Source organism: Natrix helvetica (assembly GCF_964273705.1).
Source record: "Natrix helvetica genome assembly, chromosome: 3".
Classification (NCBI taxonomy): domain Eukaryota; kingdom Metazoa; phylum Chordata; class Lepidosauria; order Squamata; family Natricidae; genus Natrix; species Natrix helvetica.
In genome coordinates, this window is record NC_138549.1 from 59,267,345 (window position 1) to 59,285,122 (window position 17,778).

General features: G+C 48.7%; 1 protein-coding gene across 1 annotated transcript in view; it reads right to left on the bottom strand.

Annotated features, from left to right (window-relative positions):
• LOC309388801 (carboxyl-terminal PDZ ligand of neuronal nitric oxide synthase protein-like) overlaps positions 1-17,778 on the bottom strand; it is a 140,990-nt gene that overhangs the window by 28,902 nt on the left and 94,310 nt on the right. The window contains 1 exon segment of the mRNA XM_081946444.1: positions 15,383-15,548. Within this exon segment, the coding sequence (XP_081802570.1) occupies positions 15,383-15,548 (166 nt within the window).

Below are 17,778 nucleotides of genomic sequence, written 5' to 3' on the forward strand. Positions count from 1 at the left end.
TGGACCTAATTTCTTACTAGGCATCTTTAATCTTATGTATTTAGTAGACACAAAAACTTTGTCCCCCACTTGAAACGGGGGTTGTAGGGAACGATGTTTATCAGCTTGCTTCTTGTAGGCTTCTGCCGCAACTGTTAGCACCTTTTTTGTATTCTCCCATCCCTTCTTTAGTGCCTCCAGCCATTCATTGAGGGACATGGAGGAGGGAGGTTCTTTAGGTAGTTCAGGCATGGGAACGAATTCCATGCCACTTGTAATCTGGAAAGGAGTTAATCCGGTACTGCTGTGGACCGCATTATTATATGCTACTTCGGCGAAGGGTAGCAAGTCCGACCAATTGTCTTGCTGATAGTCCACATAACACCGGATGTACTGTTCCACCATCGCATTGGCCCTCTCTGCTGCCCCATTTGTGCTGGGATGAAATGCTGCGTGGACCCGATCGATTTTAGGAATTCTCTCCAGAACTTGGCAGTGAATTGAACTCCGCAATCTGAAATGATCCTTTTTGGTACCCCATGTAGGCGATAAATGTGTTTCACAAACATTTTCGCTAATTTCTTTGCGGATGGTAGGCCTGAACAAGCGATAAAGTGTGCTTGCTTGGAAAACAAAACAATAACTGTCCAGATTACTTTATTACCACTGCTATCTGGAAGCTCGACGATGAAGTCCATTGCTATCTCTTCCCATGGTCGGCTAGGGTTGGCCACTTGTTGTAATAGTCCAGGGGGCTTTCTCGGACGGGTTTTCATTGTTGCACAAGTAGCACAGCTTTTTACATAATCTTCCACCTCCGACCTCATCTTTGGCCACCAAAATTGACGTCTAGCGAGGTGGAGAGTTTTCAGGAATCTGAAATGACCTCCTAGTTTCGCATCATGACTCCGCTGTAGCACTTGCAATCTCATCTGTGCAGGGACATACAGTTTGGATCCCTTCCAGGCTACGCCATCATTAATCGTTAGGATGTCCTTGTTGTTGTTGAACCATGGGTCTGTCTGGAGGGCCGCTTTCAGTTCGGTTTTCAGTTTATCTTGGCTTCGACTGGTGACTTGAGCTGCCTTTTGGTGAGAAGGAGATATGATGGGGTGGAAAATTTCTTCCTTCTTACTGTCAAACTGGGGTTTTCTCGACAGTGCATCTGCTAACAAGTTCTTCCCTGCGGGGATGTGTTTAATTTCAAATTTTAACCTTTTGAAATATTGGGCCCAACGAACTTGTTTGGGGGATAACTTTCGATGGGCAAGGAGAGTTTCGAGGTTTTTATGATCAGTCCATACCTCGAACGGTATATCCCCCCCTTCCAGATGTCTCCAGGTGAGCATGCTCCACCTGATCGCGAATGCCTCCTTCTCCCAAATGGGCCACCTTCTTTCAGTAGTGGTGAGTTTCTTGGAGATGTAAGCGCATGGTAAGAGGTGGCCTTCTTTATTCTTTTGCAGTAGCACCGCGGCTATCGCGACATCACTGGCATCCGTTTGGATTATGAAAGGTCGCTCTGGATCGGGGTGTTGCAATATGGGTTCTTGGGCAAAGAACCATTTTAAATTCTGAAAAGCCTTTTGACAGTCCATTGTCCATTTTAATGGTTGGTTTGCTTTTGGTTTAGTAGGGGAAGGCCCCGTTTTTAATAGTTCAGTCAATGGTAGGGCAATTTCAGCAAATGTTGGAATAAACTGCCTATAAAAGTTTGCAAATCCAAGGAAGCTTTGTAATTGTTTGCGAGTGCTTGGAGGTTTCCAATCTAACACCGCTTTCACTTTTCCTGGATCCATTTCTACTCCTTCATTGGAGATGCGATACCCCAGGTAAACTAGCGAGGTCTTGTGGAATTCACACTTTGACAATTTTGCGTATAGTTTGGCAGCTAGAAGTTTTTTCAGGACTTGCCGTACCAGTTTCACATGTTCTTCCATGGTCTCAGAGAAGATCAAGATGTCATCTAAATAAACGAGTACTCTGCGGTACAGGTGGTCATGTAGCACTTCATTTATGTACTGCATGAATACTGCGGGTGCTTCTTGTAGTCCGAAAGGCATGACTTTATATTAGAAGCTGCCTAAGGGAGTGTTAAAAGCGGTCTTCCACTCATCCCCTTTCCGGATTCGTATACGGTAATACGCCTCTCTCAAATCCAGCTTGGTGAAGATCTTGCCCTTAGCCAAATGGTTCAACAAATCTTTCATGAGAGGGAGGGGATAGGTATTCTTTTCACATACCGCATTCAAAGCTCGTAAGTCCACACAGAGGCGAACTCCCCCATCTTTCTTTTCTCTGAAGAGCACTGGGGCCGCTACTTTCGATTTTGCTGGTTCAATAAACCCTCTTTTCAAATTGGTGTCGATGTACTTCCTCAATTCTATCATCTCCTTAGGCGTCATAGAGTACATTTTGGGCTTTGGTAAGGTTACCCCAGGTTTGAACTCTATTGCACAATCTGTGGCGCGGTGAGGTGGAAGGTAGTTTCCGTCTTCATCACTGAACACCTCCGCCAGATCCCAATAGATCTTTGGGACTCGTTGGATTCCCGGAGGTTTAGTGTCTGCTGCGGTTGCTGCAGGTTCTGGATGGGTTGGGCTGTTAGGTTCCAACGTTCCTGGGTGGCCTTTTGGTTCCCCGGTGGTAACGGCCCAAGTCCAATAGTCACCTTTCTAACGCCATCCTCCAACTTTATAGTAGGTTCCCACTTATCCAACCATGCAAGCCCTAGGATAATTGACTCCTGCTTTCCAGGGGCCACGATGAATCTGAGGAACTCATAGTGGCGGCCTATCACTAGCTTTACTAACTCAGTGATCTTTGTAGCCAGAGCTCCCCCAATTAGGGTTCCATCCACTTGCTCAAACGGAATGGGACGTTTTAGGGGTCTAGTGCGTATACCTAGTTGCTCCACTATTGACATGCTGATTAAGCATTGGGTGCAGCCGGCATCTATAATCACCCCAACTTCCCCTTCTACCCCCGTTTTTGGTATTTGGAGTTTGGCTTTTAGTTGGAAGGGGCGGATAGGTGCACTCCCCATTGGGTCGTCTTCCAGGTTTCCTTCCTCTTCCTCCTCTGAGGTGGCCGGGGCGTTTTCAGTGGCTTCGCTCTCTGCCTCTGCTGGCTGTTGTGCCAGATGACTTTTTTCTGGTGGTTTTCTTGATTGTGCTGGCAGGTGGTTGGCGTGGTTGTGGAACTGGGGCTGGAGCCCGGCATGTAGATGCCCGGTGCCCAAGCTGACCACAACGGTAGCACTTTATTTTGGGGCCTCAGGAACGAGGGGTTGGTGGGGGCTTTTCAGTTTGCTGCCTCTGCGTTTGGTGGGTTAACGGTTTTCTGGCAGAGTTTCTGGTACCCGGCTTTGGATAGGTGTTAATCTAGTGGTCCAGTATGATTGCAGTGGTGTACCATTCTTGGAGACGATCTAGGGTCCCCCTTACGGCACAAGCTTCTTTCAGTTTGGGATCTAAGGCCTTTTTGAACGTATAGACCAGCGATGGCGAACCGTTTTGGCTTGCGTGCCACAAGTGGGGGGAGCACGGGGGGGTCATGTGCGGGTGTGCCGCACCCATAATGCAACGCACCCCCCAGTGCGCATGCGCGCACAACGCACCCCCCCAATTTTTACATGCTTTTTTCGCCCTCCCCAGGCTCCAGAGGCTTTATAGGAGCCTGGGGAGGGCGAAAAGAGTCTCCCCCGCCCCCCGGAGGCCCTCCAGAGGCTTCAGGGAACGTCCGGAGGCTTCCCTGAAGCCTTCGGAACGCTTAAAACCGCCCTCTGAGCAACCCGGTTGCTCGGAGGGTCGTTTTAAGCGCTCCGAAGGCTTCAGGGAAGCCTCAGGACGGTCCCTGAACAGGCACGAGACGTGTGTCTCCATCGCCCGGGCCCGGATCGACTCCGCCGCGCGGCGCCTTGGGCCCGGCGTCCTTGCGCCGCTCCGCCGAGCCTCGCCGCGTTCGCCAGGGCCCGACCTTCACATCGCCGCCACTGCCGCAGCCAGGACGGGCTTGGCCGAAGGGAAGTCCATCGGGCCTCGGCCACGCTGCCCTCGCCGCCGTCTCCTCCTCCTCTAGCCGTGCCACACCAGGCAGGCCGCGCAGCCGCCTCGATCCCGGCCTCGGGCGGCCCCGCGCCGCATCGTGCTCAGCCCCGTGGGCGGCTCCATCCTCGGAGCTCGGCTGCCTGCCGCCTTTCCCCTCCTTTGTCTCCCAGCGAGGGCGGCCCGCCGCCGAGTTACAACTATTGCCGCCGCCGCCATTCACGGGACCCGCCTCTTGCCCTCTTCCTCCGGTCAGCAGGTTCCGACTCGTTCGCTGCCTGCCGGGCCCCGGCACCATGTTCGAGCCGGAGGGGGAAAGGAGGAGAAGGAGAAGGAGGACAACAAATCCCCCTTCGCTTTCCCCCTCCCCCTCCCTTTCGGCTTAACCCTTGCGACGCCCACGCAAAGCTCCGAGGGGACGGATTCCTGTGCGGGACGCATGGCAGGAAGGCTATAGAGTCCCCCCTCCCTCCCTCGTCCAGACGGTCCCTGAAGCCTTCGGAACGCTTAAAACCACCCTCCGAGGAACCTGGAAGTCACTTCCAGTTTGCTCGGATGGTGGTTTTAAGCGCTCCGAAGGCGTCAGGGAAGCCTCTGGACGGTCCCTGAAGCCTCCGGGGGGCGCGGGGGGCTCTTTTCACCCTCCCCAGGCTCCTATAAAGCCTCTGGAGCCTGGGGAAAGCGAAAAATAGCTTTTAAAAAGGTTAACTCAGCTGGCCAGCGCGTGTGCCATAGGTTCACCATCACAGGTATAGACCAATAGTCTTTCTGGCCAGTATCGTAGTCTCCCAGCTATTCTCCCAAACTAATTCTTTGACCGGCCGACCCCCCTGTCGTAATTCCTGGATCTGGTCTTCAGCATCTACCTGTTGGGCCACATCGTAAAATCGGGCACGCATCAGTTGGATGAACCCCGTTACATTATCTAACTCAGGAGCTGCTTCTTCATGGAGTTCCGCTATCCATTGTGCAGCCTCTCCTCATTCATCCCCTCTGCTATTTCTTGGATCAGTTCTCGATCCGTCAGGTATTGTGGGCCTACTTGGTCAACGTATGCCAATACTCGATTCATAAAGTAAGCTAGCTTGTCTTGGCTTCCATCGTAGGTTGCACGGAACCTTGGGGGTGTTGGAGGAGGAGGGGGTGCTGGTGGTTGAACCGGAGCAACCTGTTGGCCTGCTGCTTGGGGTGGTAAGCCCCTTTGTCGGGCCACACCCATCGGTTGGGCAAAAGCCTGCTGAGGCATTGGTGGGGGGGCTGGACCCTGTGGTGGTCCCAGTCCCTGGCTTTGCCTAGGGGCAGCTATTTGGGGTGGCGCCATTAGTTGGGAAGGGGCAGGCGTCCACTGGCATTCAGCCCATCCATGAACCGGGAAGAAAGCCCAACCTGGATTGGCTTGATTCATGGGTTCAGAGCCACCACTTTGCAGAGGGGGGGAGGTGGAAGTGCTCCAGGCCCCTTTCGGCTGGTTAGATTTTACTTCCCAACTTGGTTGCACTCCAGGAGGGGGGGGGTGCTGATTCGCTGGTGGCTGTGTGGAAAGAACCAAGGTCTACACTCCACTGCGCAGCAGTTTCTCTGCTGCGAAAGGATAGTGTGGGCTTTGCTAGGCTCCACCCGGGTGGTTCTGGGGGCCCCAGGTTTTTTTCTTCACTCACATTTAGGCGTCGGAATTGGTCTTGAAGGCCCATCAACAAATGGCTGGGTGAGAGCGGTTGAGACCTCCATTCATTAGCTCTTCTCCCCATCCTCCAGTCGTCTGTCGGAGTTCCCTTGGGGGGGCTCTCTCCTTCTAGCAGGCATTCCTGAGAAGCTATAAATCCCGAAGCTTCATCTCGCAGGTCTAATTCCGTCTGTGAGGAAAATCTTGGTTTCGGTTCCTTTCGCCGGGCGCCCAGCTGAAGTTCCCTTTCCCTCACCTCTGCAAGTTGAACTATTTCTTTAGAAGGTGCATAGATATTTTCGACAAAAATAAGCGATCTGTTATCCTTAGCCTTCTCTGCTGCATTCTTTCCTTCCTCCATCTTCACTGAATTTTCGTCCTGCCCAGGATTGGGTCAGAACTGGGATTCAGTACCCCTATGAAAGTTAAAAAAAAATTATGTGAGAGTTGAAATAATGTCAGCGTTCCAAATATCATGCAGAATTAAATCATTGTCCCAGGCAAAGTTATCCTTAAAACTCCAATTTAATAAGACAGACATGTTGGCATTATGCTGTGAAATTTCAACTCTAATGTACATCCTGTGGGTTCACCCAGTTGAAAGTTCATTATCTATCCCCACACTCCATAATTCATCACATGGTCCAATCTTCATCTTCCACGCTGGAATGTACACCCCTCTGCTTCCGGTCAGGTGTCAAGGTACAGAGACAAAAGAAGACGCCCATCGTTTCTCTGTTTCTGTGAGCTTGCAGGAGGTATAGGTGAATAGTTGTAAGTTTCCTTGGTTGTTTCTTTGGTGTAGCACCGCTCCCACTGCCATGTCACTGGCATCTGCTTGGATCACAAAAGGTTGCTCTGGATCAAGATGCTTCAGCACTGGGTCCTTTGCAAACATTTCTTTCAGTGTCTCGAATGCCTTTTGGCAGGTTAGGTCTCACTGTAGAGATTGTCTTGGGTGAGGTTTTGTTTCTGGGTTCTCTGTCTTCAGGAGGTCTGTCAGGAGTTTGGCAATCTTGGCAAGCCTCCGGACGTTCCCTGAAGCCTCCGGAGGGCCTCCGGGGGCCGGGGGAGGCTCTTTTCACCCTCCCCAGGCTCCTATAAAGCCTCTGGAGCCTGGGGAGGGCGAAAAAAGCATGCAAAAATGGGTGCGTTGTGCGCGCATGCGCACTGGGGGGCGCCTTGCATTATGGGTGCGGCACGCCCGCACACGACCCCCCCCCGCGCTCCCCCCACTTATGGCACGCGAGCCAAAAAAGGTTCGCCATCGCTGGTCTAGTCGCTCACGGTGGAATTCACATTTTGATAGCTTGACATACAGGTTGGCTGCCAGAAGTTTTCCCAGTACTTGACGGACCAGAGATTTATTTATTTATTTATTTATTTATTTATTTATTTATTTATTATTTATTTATTTATTTATTTATTTATTTATTTATTTATTTATTTATTTATTTATTTATTTATTTATTTATTTATTTATTTATTTATTTATTTATTATTTATTTATTTATTATTTATTTATTTGATTTATCAGTCGCCCCCTCTCCGCAAAGGGACTTGGGGCGACGTACAATCAAATCAAATATACAGGTGTGGCATGGAGGAGGTAACATCAATGTTTAACACATCAGATACAAATGAATAGCCACTAGGTTAAAATAAATAGCAATAAGTTAAAACAGTTAAAACAATTTAAAAAACCCCAAAATTTACATTTACAAAAATTAAAATTGCCAGGGAGTTTAGAAGGTTCTGATTAAGCCAGGCCGGCTAGTTGGAACAGGTGGGTCTTGAGTTTCGTGCGGAAGGAGCGGAGATCGGTCGTTATCCTGATGTCTGGGGTGAGGTCATTCCAGAGGGCTGGGCCTATCACAGAGAAGGCCCTACTCCTGGGCGCCGCCCTCTGACACTGCCTGGTGGACGGCACCCGGAGGAGTCCCTCTCTGTGAGAGCGAATTGGTCGCAGGGATGTATGGGGCACAATGCGATCCCGCAAATAGCTAGGTCCTGTGCCATGGAGCGTTTTAAAGGTGGTAACTAACACCTTGAAGCGCACCCGGTAGACCACAGGGAGCCAGTGCAGCTCGCGCAGGAGAGGTGTTATATGGGAGAACCTCGTTCTCCCCATGATTGCCCGCGCGGCCGCATTCTGGACCAGTTGCAGTCTCCGGGTGCATCTCAAAGGGAGCCCCATGTAGAGAGCATTACAGTAGTCCAGGCGGGACGTCACCAGCGCGTGAGTGACTGTGCGGAGGGCATCCCGGTCCAATAGGGGGCGCAATTGGCGCACCAGGCGAGCCTGGTGGAACGCCCCCCTCGCCACGGCTGCCACATGGTCATCCATAGACAGCCGGGCATCTAGGAGGACACCCAAATTGCACGCCCGCTCCACGGGGGCCAGTTGCTCGCCCCCAATGGCCAGCGATGGAATGCACTGGTTGAACCGGGGGGCCGGTAGCCACAGCCACTCCGTCTTGGAGGGGTTGAGTCTGAGTCTGTTGTCTCCCATCCAGACCCGTACGGCTTCCAAACACCGGGACATCACTTCGACGGCCTCGTTGGGGTGGTTTGGGGTGGAAATGTACAGCTGTGTATCATCAGCGTACAGATGGTATCCCACCCCAAAACCACGGATGATCTCGACCAGCGGCTTCATATGTGTTGAACCGGAGAGGCGAGAGGACCAACCCCTGTGGCACCCCACAAGTGAGCGGCCTCAGGGTCGACCTCTGCTCCCCTGCCAACACACATTGCGTCCGGTCGGAGAGGTAGGAGCAGAACCACCGCAACACGGTGCCCCTTACCCCCAACCCCTCCAACCGGCGCAGTAGGATACCATGGTCGATGGTATCAAAAGCCACTGAGAGGTCTAATAGGACCAGGATAGAGGAACAACCCCTATCTCTGGCCCTCCAGAGATCATACACCAACGTGACCAAGGCCGTCTCTGTGCTGTGCCCGGGCCGGAAGCCGGACTGGCGCGGGTCTAGATAATCATTTTCCTCCAGGTGACATGGGAACTGCTGAGCCACCACACTCTCTACAACCTTCGTTAAAAAAGGAAGGTTGGAGACAGGACGATAATTTGCTAGCTCCATTGGGTCCAGAGAAGGCTTCTTGAGCAAGGGCCTCACAACCGCCTCTTTCAAGGCGGCTGGCAGGAAACCCTCACTCAATGAAGCGTTCACAAGTCCCAATAGCCAGCCTCGTGTGACCTCCCAGGATGCCAGTACAAGCCAAGAGGGACACGGGTCCAATAAACATGTGGTGGCTCGCAGTCGCCCACGCAGCCTGTCCAAATCCTCGGTGGCAACAGAGTCAAACTCCTCCCAGCATGGTCTCTCAAGACTCGCCTCAGACGTCCCACCTGGAGCACTGAAGGGGGCCCATTCCCTCCGGATTTGAGCGATTTTATCCTGCAGATATCCCCCAAATTCCTCTGCCCTGCCCTGCAAAGGGGGGTCCCGCTGCCTCTGTGACAAGAGGGAGGGGGTCACCCGAAACAGGGCGGCAGGGCGGTTCTCTGCAGACGCAATAAGAGTGGCGCAATATCGACGTTTGGCCACTCTTAATGCCACAAGGTAAGTCCTTAAGTAGGTTCTTACCTGTGTTCGGTCAAATTCGGAGCGAGAGGATCTCCATCTGCTCTCTAGGCGTCTCTTGTGGCGTTTCATCGCCCTTAGCTCCTCATTAAACCAGGGAGCCAGGGCGGTTCGTTGTCACCGGAGAGGCCGCAAAGGCGCAACCCGGTCTAAGGCCCCAGCAGCCGCACTATTCCATGCAGCCACCAAGTCCTCAATCTGGGAGCGGGTCAGGTCCACAGGAAGTGGCCCAAGCTCCGTCTGGAACCTATCCGGTTCCATCAGACGCCTGGGGCGGAACCATCTAGGACAATTTGGTCGTCCTAGATATGTGGTCGTCCATGGTCTCAGGTCTCAGAGGATGTCAACCAAGTAGACAGGGACCCTGTAGAGGTGCTTGTGCAGCACCTCGTTTATTAACTGCATGAACACTGCTGGGGCTTTCTGTAGTCTGAAAGGTATCACTTTGAATTGGAAGGTCCGTAAAAGGCAGTTGAACACTGTTTTCCACTCATCTCCTTCCCTGATCCCTATTTGGTAGCATGCCTTTCTGAGGTCTAATTTGGTGAAGACTTTTCCCTTGGCCAAGTGAAATAGCATATCTTTCATGAGGGGGAGCGGGTATAGGTTGTGTACGCACACAGTATTTATCCTTCAAAAGTCCACACACAGTCTCATAGTTTCATCTTTTTTCTCTTTGAAGAGGACTGGTGCCGCGACCCATGGCTTGGCTGGCTCGATGAACCCTTCTGTGAGGTTTTTGTCTATGCATTTGCACATTTCTTGCATTTCTCAGGGTGCCAAGGCGTACAGCTTGGGTTTGGGTAGTTTTGCCTCGGGGATGATTTCAATGGCACAATCTGCCTCATGGTGGTGGTGGTGGGGGCAGCAGAATGTTGCATTTGGTCTCGCTGAATACTTCTGCGAGGTCCTGATATTCTCCTGGGGTCTATTTGGTCTCTGGGGTTTCATTGGATGTGGCTCCCAGATGTTCTGGTGTGCTCTTTTGGGGGGTTCCCTGCTTGGGTGGTATTTCTGCTTGCTGGCGGAAAAGAGGTTGGGTCCCTTTTGTATCCTAAGTCTGCGGGTACCTCCTTGCCACCAGATGGTCAGTCCCCACTTGTCTAGCCAGGAGGTCCCAATATGACTGCATCTGTCATTTTGGGGGCTATTATGAATCGAATTATTTCCCAGTGATTCACTAGCTCTAGTTCGGTCAGGTGGGTGGCATAGGCTCCCCACATTATGGACCTATCAACCTGTTAGAACCGGATTGGGTGGGCCATTCTCTTGCCTCTCCCTCTAGTGCTTCTGCGATAGTATTCACTATGGCTCTGGGGGATGAGTAGAGGTGTCCATAGCATTCTAGGTGGATCTCAGCTGAGTCAAGGAATAGGGCTAACTGGTCTGGGTCCCTATCAAACTTTCCTTTAACCGGGGTGGTTAAATCAACAGTGCCCTTCCCTCCTCCTGTTGGCCTCTGTATGCTTGCGTTTGTTATGTCTGAAGATACTTCTCAGTTCTAGTTCGGAGGGAGGGGAGAGATTGTCTGCCCTGTGCTATGTGGGAGAGGCACTGGCTTCATCTTCCTTCTTATGGGTGGAGAAGAGGAGCTGCATTCCCGTGTGCTTCTCGTCATCTCAAGAGGATCCACTGCTCCTCCCCTCTCTTTTGGCATGCATAATGGCCTTTCTTCATGGAGGGTGACCCAGTCAAATTCCTCCCTTTGTTGCTCTACGGAACTTCGCAGGGGCTCCATTTGGGGCTTTGGGAGCCTGGCTTGATTTCAGTTCAGCATCCCCTCCACTCTTCCCAGTTTCCTTAGGGCCTTTCCCTTTTTTCTGGGCATAGGGATGGGGGCTCAGCTTTAGTTGTTTTTAAGGGTTGATTACTTATCTCCTCCTGCTTCGCTCATCTCGGCTTTAATGTCTGATGTCAGGCTGCTCCCCAGCTCTCTTTGGATAGACCTTTTGCCACCCCCGATATTTAAAAGCAAAAGATGGCTGTCAAGTTTCCTAACGATGCCTGATTCATAATAAGCGACCCAATATTGGAATATAAAAAGCAATGATTGGAGACAGGAGCTGACGTTGCAACGGTACGACGTGCGATCTCGGAGCTCTGAGATCGCAGTCAATTTTTTTGCCGCTGGACAGTCCTTTTGGACCTAAACCATCCCGAAGAGACGGTGACAGGGAAGAGTACATCTTGATCTCAGGGACATTGCAAAGTCCCTGATTGATCCGAGAGAATCTCTTCTTGCTGGCTACAAAAGCGCAGTCAAAAGCTGCTGAAGTTGGGACAGCTCCACAACAGGAGGAAAGCGGAAAGAGAAAGTGTGTCCATCTGGTGAGGAAATTTTGTTATAAACGAGACTGCCCAAAAGAAAATCAAAATTAAATTAAACTTGCAAAGAAAAGAAAATAAGCGGCGAAATTAAGCTATATTGGACAGTCTGTTATCCTTTTTTTTTCATTTTCTTTTATGGATGGAAGTTTTGCAAATATTTTCTACTTTTTAAAGTGAAAGTATTGGTTTTTCTTCTTCTATTTCTTTTTTTTACCTATGGATTAAATCTTTTTCTTTATTTTTATAATATTGGTTTGGATGGGTTTTTTCTCTCTATTTTGCTCCATTTAAGAATTTTGTTTCTTTTAAGCCTGGAATATAAAGAAGATATAAAAGGAATATAAAAAGGGTAGTAATATCAGAGGGAAAAGAAGTTGCACTGCCACTTGGAGATTGGTGATTGAGTCCTGGAAATATTGCTTTCTCTTTTTTCTCTTTGATCATTTTGACTTTGCACTTCAAAGCCTTCAGCTTGTTTACAGAAGAGATAAGGAGAAGAGCATGGGTTGTTTATGCAGGTGCTCTTTGGATGCTTCTTTGGCAGCTGGAGAGAAGTGAAAACAAAACCTTGTTTTGAAATTAGAGTGGCAGTGTTTACTAGTTGGAAGAATGGCAGAGCTCCAAAAAGAAACCATAACATTACAACAGATTATGTTGCAACGGAAATTCAAAAATTATTAGAAACAACAGAGAGAATTGAGAAGAGATTGGAAAATATAGATTGTAATGCAGTGAAATTCAATGGAAGAGTTGAAGATATCCAGCAAATGGAAAAAGTGGAGGTTAGAGTCCTAAAATCCCAGGGAAGAAATGAACAAAGAGGCAAGATAATTGTGGATGCTGATGGTGAACTGAGTGTGGTTGGAGATGGAAAGAGTGGAACATGGAAAGGGAAGATAGATGGAAAGGAGCTCTACCCCAGATTTCAAGGTATAGAAGAAGAAAAAAGAAAAGAATTGATGGATTCAAGGAGAGAATCTTTAACAAAAGCACTACTGATAATCAAAGATAAGCTGATTAAAGAAGCTGACGGAGGGTCGAGATTTTACAAGATACATAAAAAGCAACAAGTTGCGAAGAGAAGTCCACACAAATTTGATTAAGGAAATAACCAGAAGACTAATTCCACAAATGGCAAAAGACATAAGACTGCACTACTACTGGAAAGACACAGGTTGAGATATGAAAACTAATAACAAAATATTAGTCAAATTTAGTTAAAATTAGAGCATTATGTTAAAAATGAAGTGATAATGGATATAGTTAGATAAATAATTGATAATGATAACAATGTATGTATATGTATTGGTTTGATAAGAGGAAATTTGGTGATCATGAAAGGAAGTTTAGAAATTCTGTTATGTATGAAAGCTTATAATGTTAAAAAAAGAGTAAGTTAAATTTAAACTAAGACAAAAAAATGAAATGATGATGGATATTACTAAATAAATAATTGATAATGATAATAATGTAATATTTGTATTGACATGATAAAAGGGAAATTGGATATAAATTGTAAACAGTGATTAAGAAAGGAGGTTTAGAAACTTTGTTATTAAACATAATTAATTTTTATTTAGAAAGTGTTATAAACATGTAATGTTGCTGGATGATATTGAAAATAGATAATGGAATGCCCTCATGTGGTTTTGCTTTAAATTTTGGAATATTTTATATAAAGGGACATAAAAACAATTATAGTCATATGAAGATTGAGGTATGATGATAGTAATATACATATACATAAATATATTTAATTTAAAATATATAAGGATATGAATTGTAGGTGATGACTGTGGAAGGGATGCACGAAAGCTCTTTGTAACCAATTGACACACTTTTTATAATTTGTAATGGAATATATTTTTGTGGTGTTTGTTGTGTTTTGTCTGTTTGTGTTTATTCAAAAATAAAAAAAATATGGAAAAAGTTCAAACAGAATAAATCTTTCAAATTGTTTGGTTTCTTTTTCAAATCCAAAACCAAGTTTAAAATTTATATTTGAGTGGATTTGTCATTTCTCTGCTTCCTCCTTTCTGTCCAAAAATTGTTTCGAGTAAATAACTTTCTTTTGGGGGGGGGGGGGGAGCTGGTGTTTTAACTCTTCTTCTTTCTTTCTTTCTTTCTTTCTTTCTTTCTTTCTTTCTTTCTTTCTTTCTTTCTTTCTTCTTTCTTTCTTTCTTTCCCTTCCTTCCTTCCTTCCTTCCTTCCTTCCTTCCTTCCTTCTTTCTGGAAAAGTCCCAATCTGACCATCAATATTATTTATGTTCTCAAGATTTCTTTGCCTTTTCCAGATTTGATTTATGGCTATGGGTTAGATAAATGATCTTACCGGCCGTTCATCTCTACTTTTGCTTTAACAAGAAGTTCAGCATCTTGTCAGCTATATTTATAGGCTGTCACCCCGACTCCAACTCAAAAGACAAATCTCCAACCTGCGACAGCTCTGTTGCCTCCCCCTTGGTCTAATGAGACGCTGTCCTTTTTGCCCCCCCCCCTCCAGGGGGAGTTCCGGTCCAAACGGACCTTGAAGTTGGTTTGTCAGACAGGGTTCATGTGAGGCTCTTGAGAGCCCCCCCCCCCATGCCTGTCCAGCTGAAGAACTTCCTGTCGACTCTCTCTTTCTTGGATATTGAAGGGAGGCAGGCCTGACACCAAGTAGATTTTGAGAAACTCAAATGCTTGCTTGCAGCCGAACCTGTACTGAAACACCCAGACCCAAATGCCCCATTTGTTATCCAAGCCGATGCACTGACGTGGCACTCGGAGTTGTTCTATTACAAAAAAACCATTGACAGGCTTTGTAGTCATGCACTTACATCTCTAGAAAACTATCGAATGCTGAGCATCAATGGGTGGTCTGGGAAAATGAGGCTTACATCATGCGCTGGTCCTCCTCATGTGGGACACTTTCTGAAAGGCAGTAAGCCTCCCTTCAAAGTATTAAGGCTTTGAAAACACCTGAAAATTATCCCCCAAACTATTACGATGGGCTCAATACTTCAACCAATTTAATTTCACATGCTATCTCGGGGGGGGGGGCATGCCCTCTCCCAGCTGCCTCAATAAAATAGCTCCAAAACAGAAGTCATTAGCCCAGTCATCCCCTCTAATCAACTCTCAGCCTCTGATATCACCAGGGCTCAAAAAAAAATCTACTTCAGAGGTAGCTGACAACCTACTAATGTCGCTGAAAGAGTCCTTAATTAAAGATGAGTTTTTTCATCCTCCATGGCCTCCTGCAGCACTCTGCCAGATGAAAATGGGATGCAGGGGGCTTTCCCACACTGTGTTTTTAGCCTTTCAGGCTTTCAGAGGACTGTGCTGTCCAAAAATGGGCCACAAGGGAACCTCCGGAGTCCCCCCTCAGCCCATTTTTGGTTTATCTGGCCTCCAGAAGACTCTGCCAGCCAAAAACTGGCTGTGGGAGGGCCGCATGTGGCCCGTTTTGGCCAGCAGAAGCACTGCAGGCCAGTCAGTTGATATTTCCAGGCCAACCCCATGGTCTGGATTTAAGCACCCCACAGGCTGGATTCTGCACACGGGCCTTGAGTTTGACACCACTGCTCTGGACCCTTTGCTTTTTCCTATAGGGACTTTAATTTTTCCTCAAGTAATTCAATTAATTTACATTTGGTACAAATATAACTTGCTGTAAAAAAGAATACAGCACTAAAAACAAATGGAAAGTGTGTTCTGAACAGAAAACTAAAACAGGAAAAGAAATGGTTTTTATAGACAGGAGAAGGAAGAGCTCTTACTGGTGTTGAATCTGAGCAGTTTTGCCTCCAGTTCCTGCACTTGCTTTACCAGAAGTGATATATGCTGGAGAAGGTCCTTATTCTGAAGCAAGAGCTGGTGTACTCGAGCCTGGGCCTCAAGGCGGGCAGCTGCCTCTGTAGCTAATTGGTCTTTCAACAGATGTACCTGCAGAACAGAGACAAAATGCACATGGTTATACACAACTGCAGTGAGAAGTAGACAATAAAGAAGATTTGTCTTTCCGACAGAAACTCACACTCAGAATATAGATATGAATAGAGGTTGAATATACTTCAAGATTACTTTCACTGAGATAGCTAGTGAAACTCTCTTTAGGATCTGCACTAGAGTGAGAAGAAGATGAATTGAATTGAATTGAATTTATTAGATTTGTTAGCCGCTCCCTCTCAACGAAGGGACTCGGGGCAGCGTACAATAAATAAAAAAGCACATATTATACAATTAAACATTCCACGGAGGAGGTAAAAAAATCACACAACAATCATTACAGTACATAGAAATAGTAATAATAAGATTAAAAATTAAAATACTCCAATATAAAATTACAAGTTTAAAAGATTGCCAGGAGGATTAAAATGGAACTATGGTTGAGCCAGGCCGGCTAGTTGAAAAAGGTGGGTCTTGAGTTTTGAACGGAAGGAGCGGAGGTCGGTAGTAATCCTAATGTCGGGGGGGAGGTCATTCCAGAGGGCTGGGCCCATCACAGAGAAGGCCCTGCTCCTGGGCGCCGCCCTTTGGCACTGCTTAGTGGACGGCACCCGGAGAAGTCCCTCTCTGTGAGAGCGAATTGGTCGTAGGGATGTATGGGGCAGGATGCGATCCTGCAGGTAGCTAGGTCCTGTGCCATGGAGCGTTTGAAGATGGTGATCAACACCTTGAAACGCACCCGATAGACCACAGGGAGCCAGTGCAGCTCGCGCAGGAGAGGTGTTATATGGGAGTATCTGGTACTCCCCATAATCACCCGCGCGGCCGCATTCTGGGCCAGCTGTAGTCTTCGGGTGCATCTCAAGGGAAGCCCCATGTAGAGAGCATTGCAGTAGTCTAGGCGGGACGTCACCAATGCGTGAGTGACTTTGCGAAGGGCATCCCGGTCCAATAGGGGGCGCATTTGGCACACCAGGCGAACCTGGTGGAACGCCCCCCTCGCCACGGCTGCCACATGGTCATCCATGGACAGCCGGGCATCCAGGAGGACGCCCAAATTGCGCGCCCACTCCATGGGGGCCAGTTGCTCGCCCCCAATGGCCAGAGATGGGATCATCTGGTTGAACCGGGGGGCCGGAAGCCACAGCCACTCCGTCTTGGAGGGGTTGAGCTTGAGTCTGTTGTCACCCATCCAGACCCGTACGGCTTCCAAACACCGGGACATCATTTAGACGGCCTCGTTGGGGTGGTTCGGGGTGGAGATGTACAGCTGTGTATCATCAGCGTACAGATGGTATCCCACCCCAAAACCACGAATGATCTCACCCAGCGGCTTCATATATGTGTTGAACAGGAGAGGCGAGAGGACCGACCCCTGTGGCACCCCACAAGTGAGAGGCCTCAGGGTCGACCTCTGCTCCCCTGCCAACACGCGTTGCGTCCGGTCGGAGAGGTAGGAGCAGAACCACCGTAAAACGGTGCCCCTTACCCCCAGGCCCTCCAGCCGGTGCAGTAGGATACCATGGTCGATGGTATCAAAAGCCGCTGAGAGATCTAATAGGACCAGGATAGAGGAACAACCCCTATCCCTGGCCCTCCAGAGATCATCTACCAACGTGACCAAGGCCGTCTCTGTGCTGTGCTCGGGTCGGAAGCCAGACTGGCGCAGGTCTAGATAATCATTTTCCTCCAGGTGACGTGGGAACTGTTGGGCCACCACACTCTCTACAACCTTCGCTAAAAAGGGAAGGTTGGAGACAGGACGGTAATTGGCTAGCTCCGTTGGGTCCAGGGAAGGCTTCTTGAGTAAGGGTCTCACAACCGCCTCTTTCAAGGCAGCCGGTAAAGACCCCTCGCCCAATGAAGCGTTCACTAGTCCCAAGAGCCAGTCTCGTGTAACCTCCCAGGATGCCAGTACAAGCCAGCAGGGACACGGGTCCAATGAACATGTGGTAGCTCGTAGTCGCCCACGCAACCTGTCCAAATCCTCGATGGCAACAGCGTCAAACTCCTCCCAGAATGGTGTCCCAAGACTCGCCTCGGGCGTCCCTCCTAGCCCACTGAGGGGGACCCATTCCCTCCGGATTTGAGCGATTTTATCCTGCAGATATTTCCCAAATTCCTCTGCCCTGCCCTGTAGAGGGGCTTCCCGCAGCCTCTGCGACAGAAGGGAGCGGGTCACCCGAAACAGGGCGGCAGGGCGGTTATCTGCGGACGCAATAAGAGC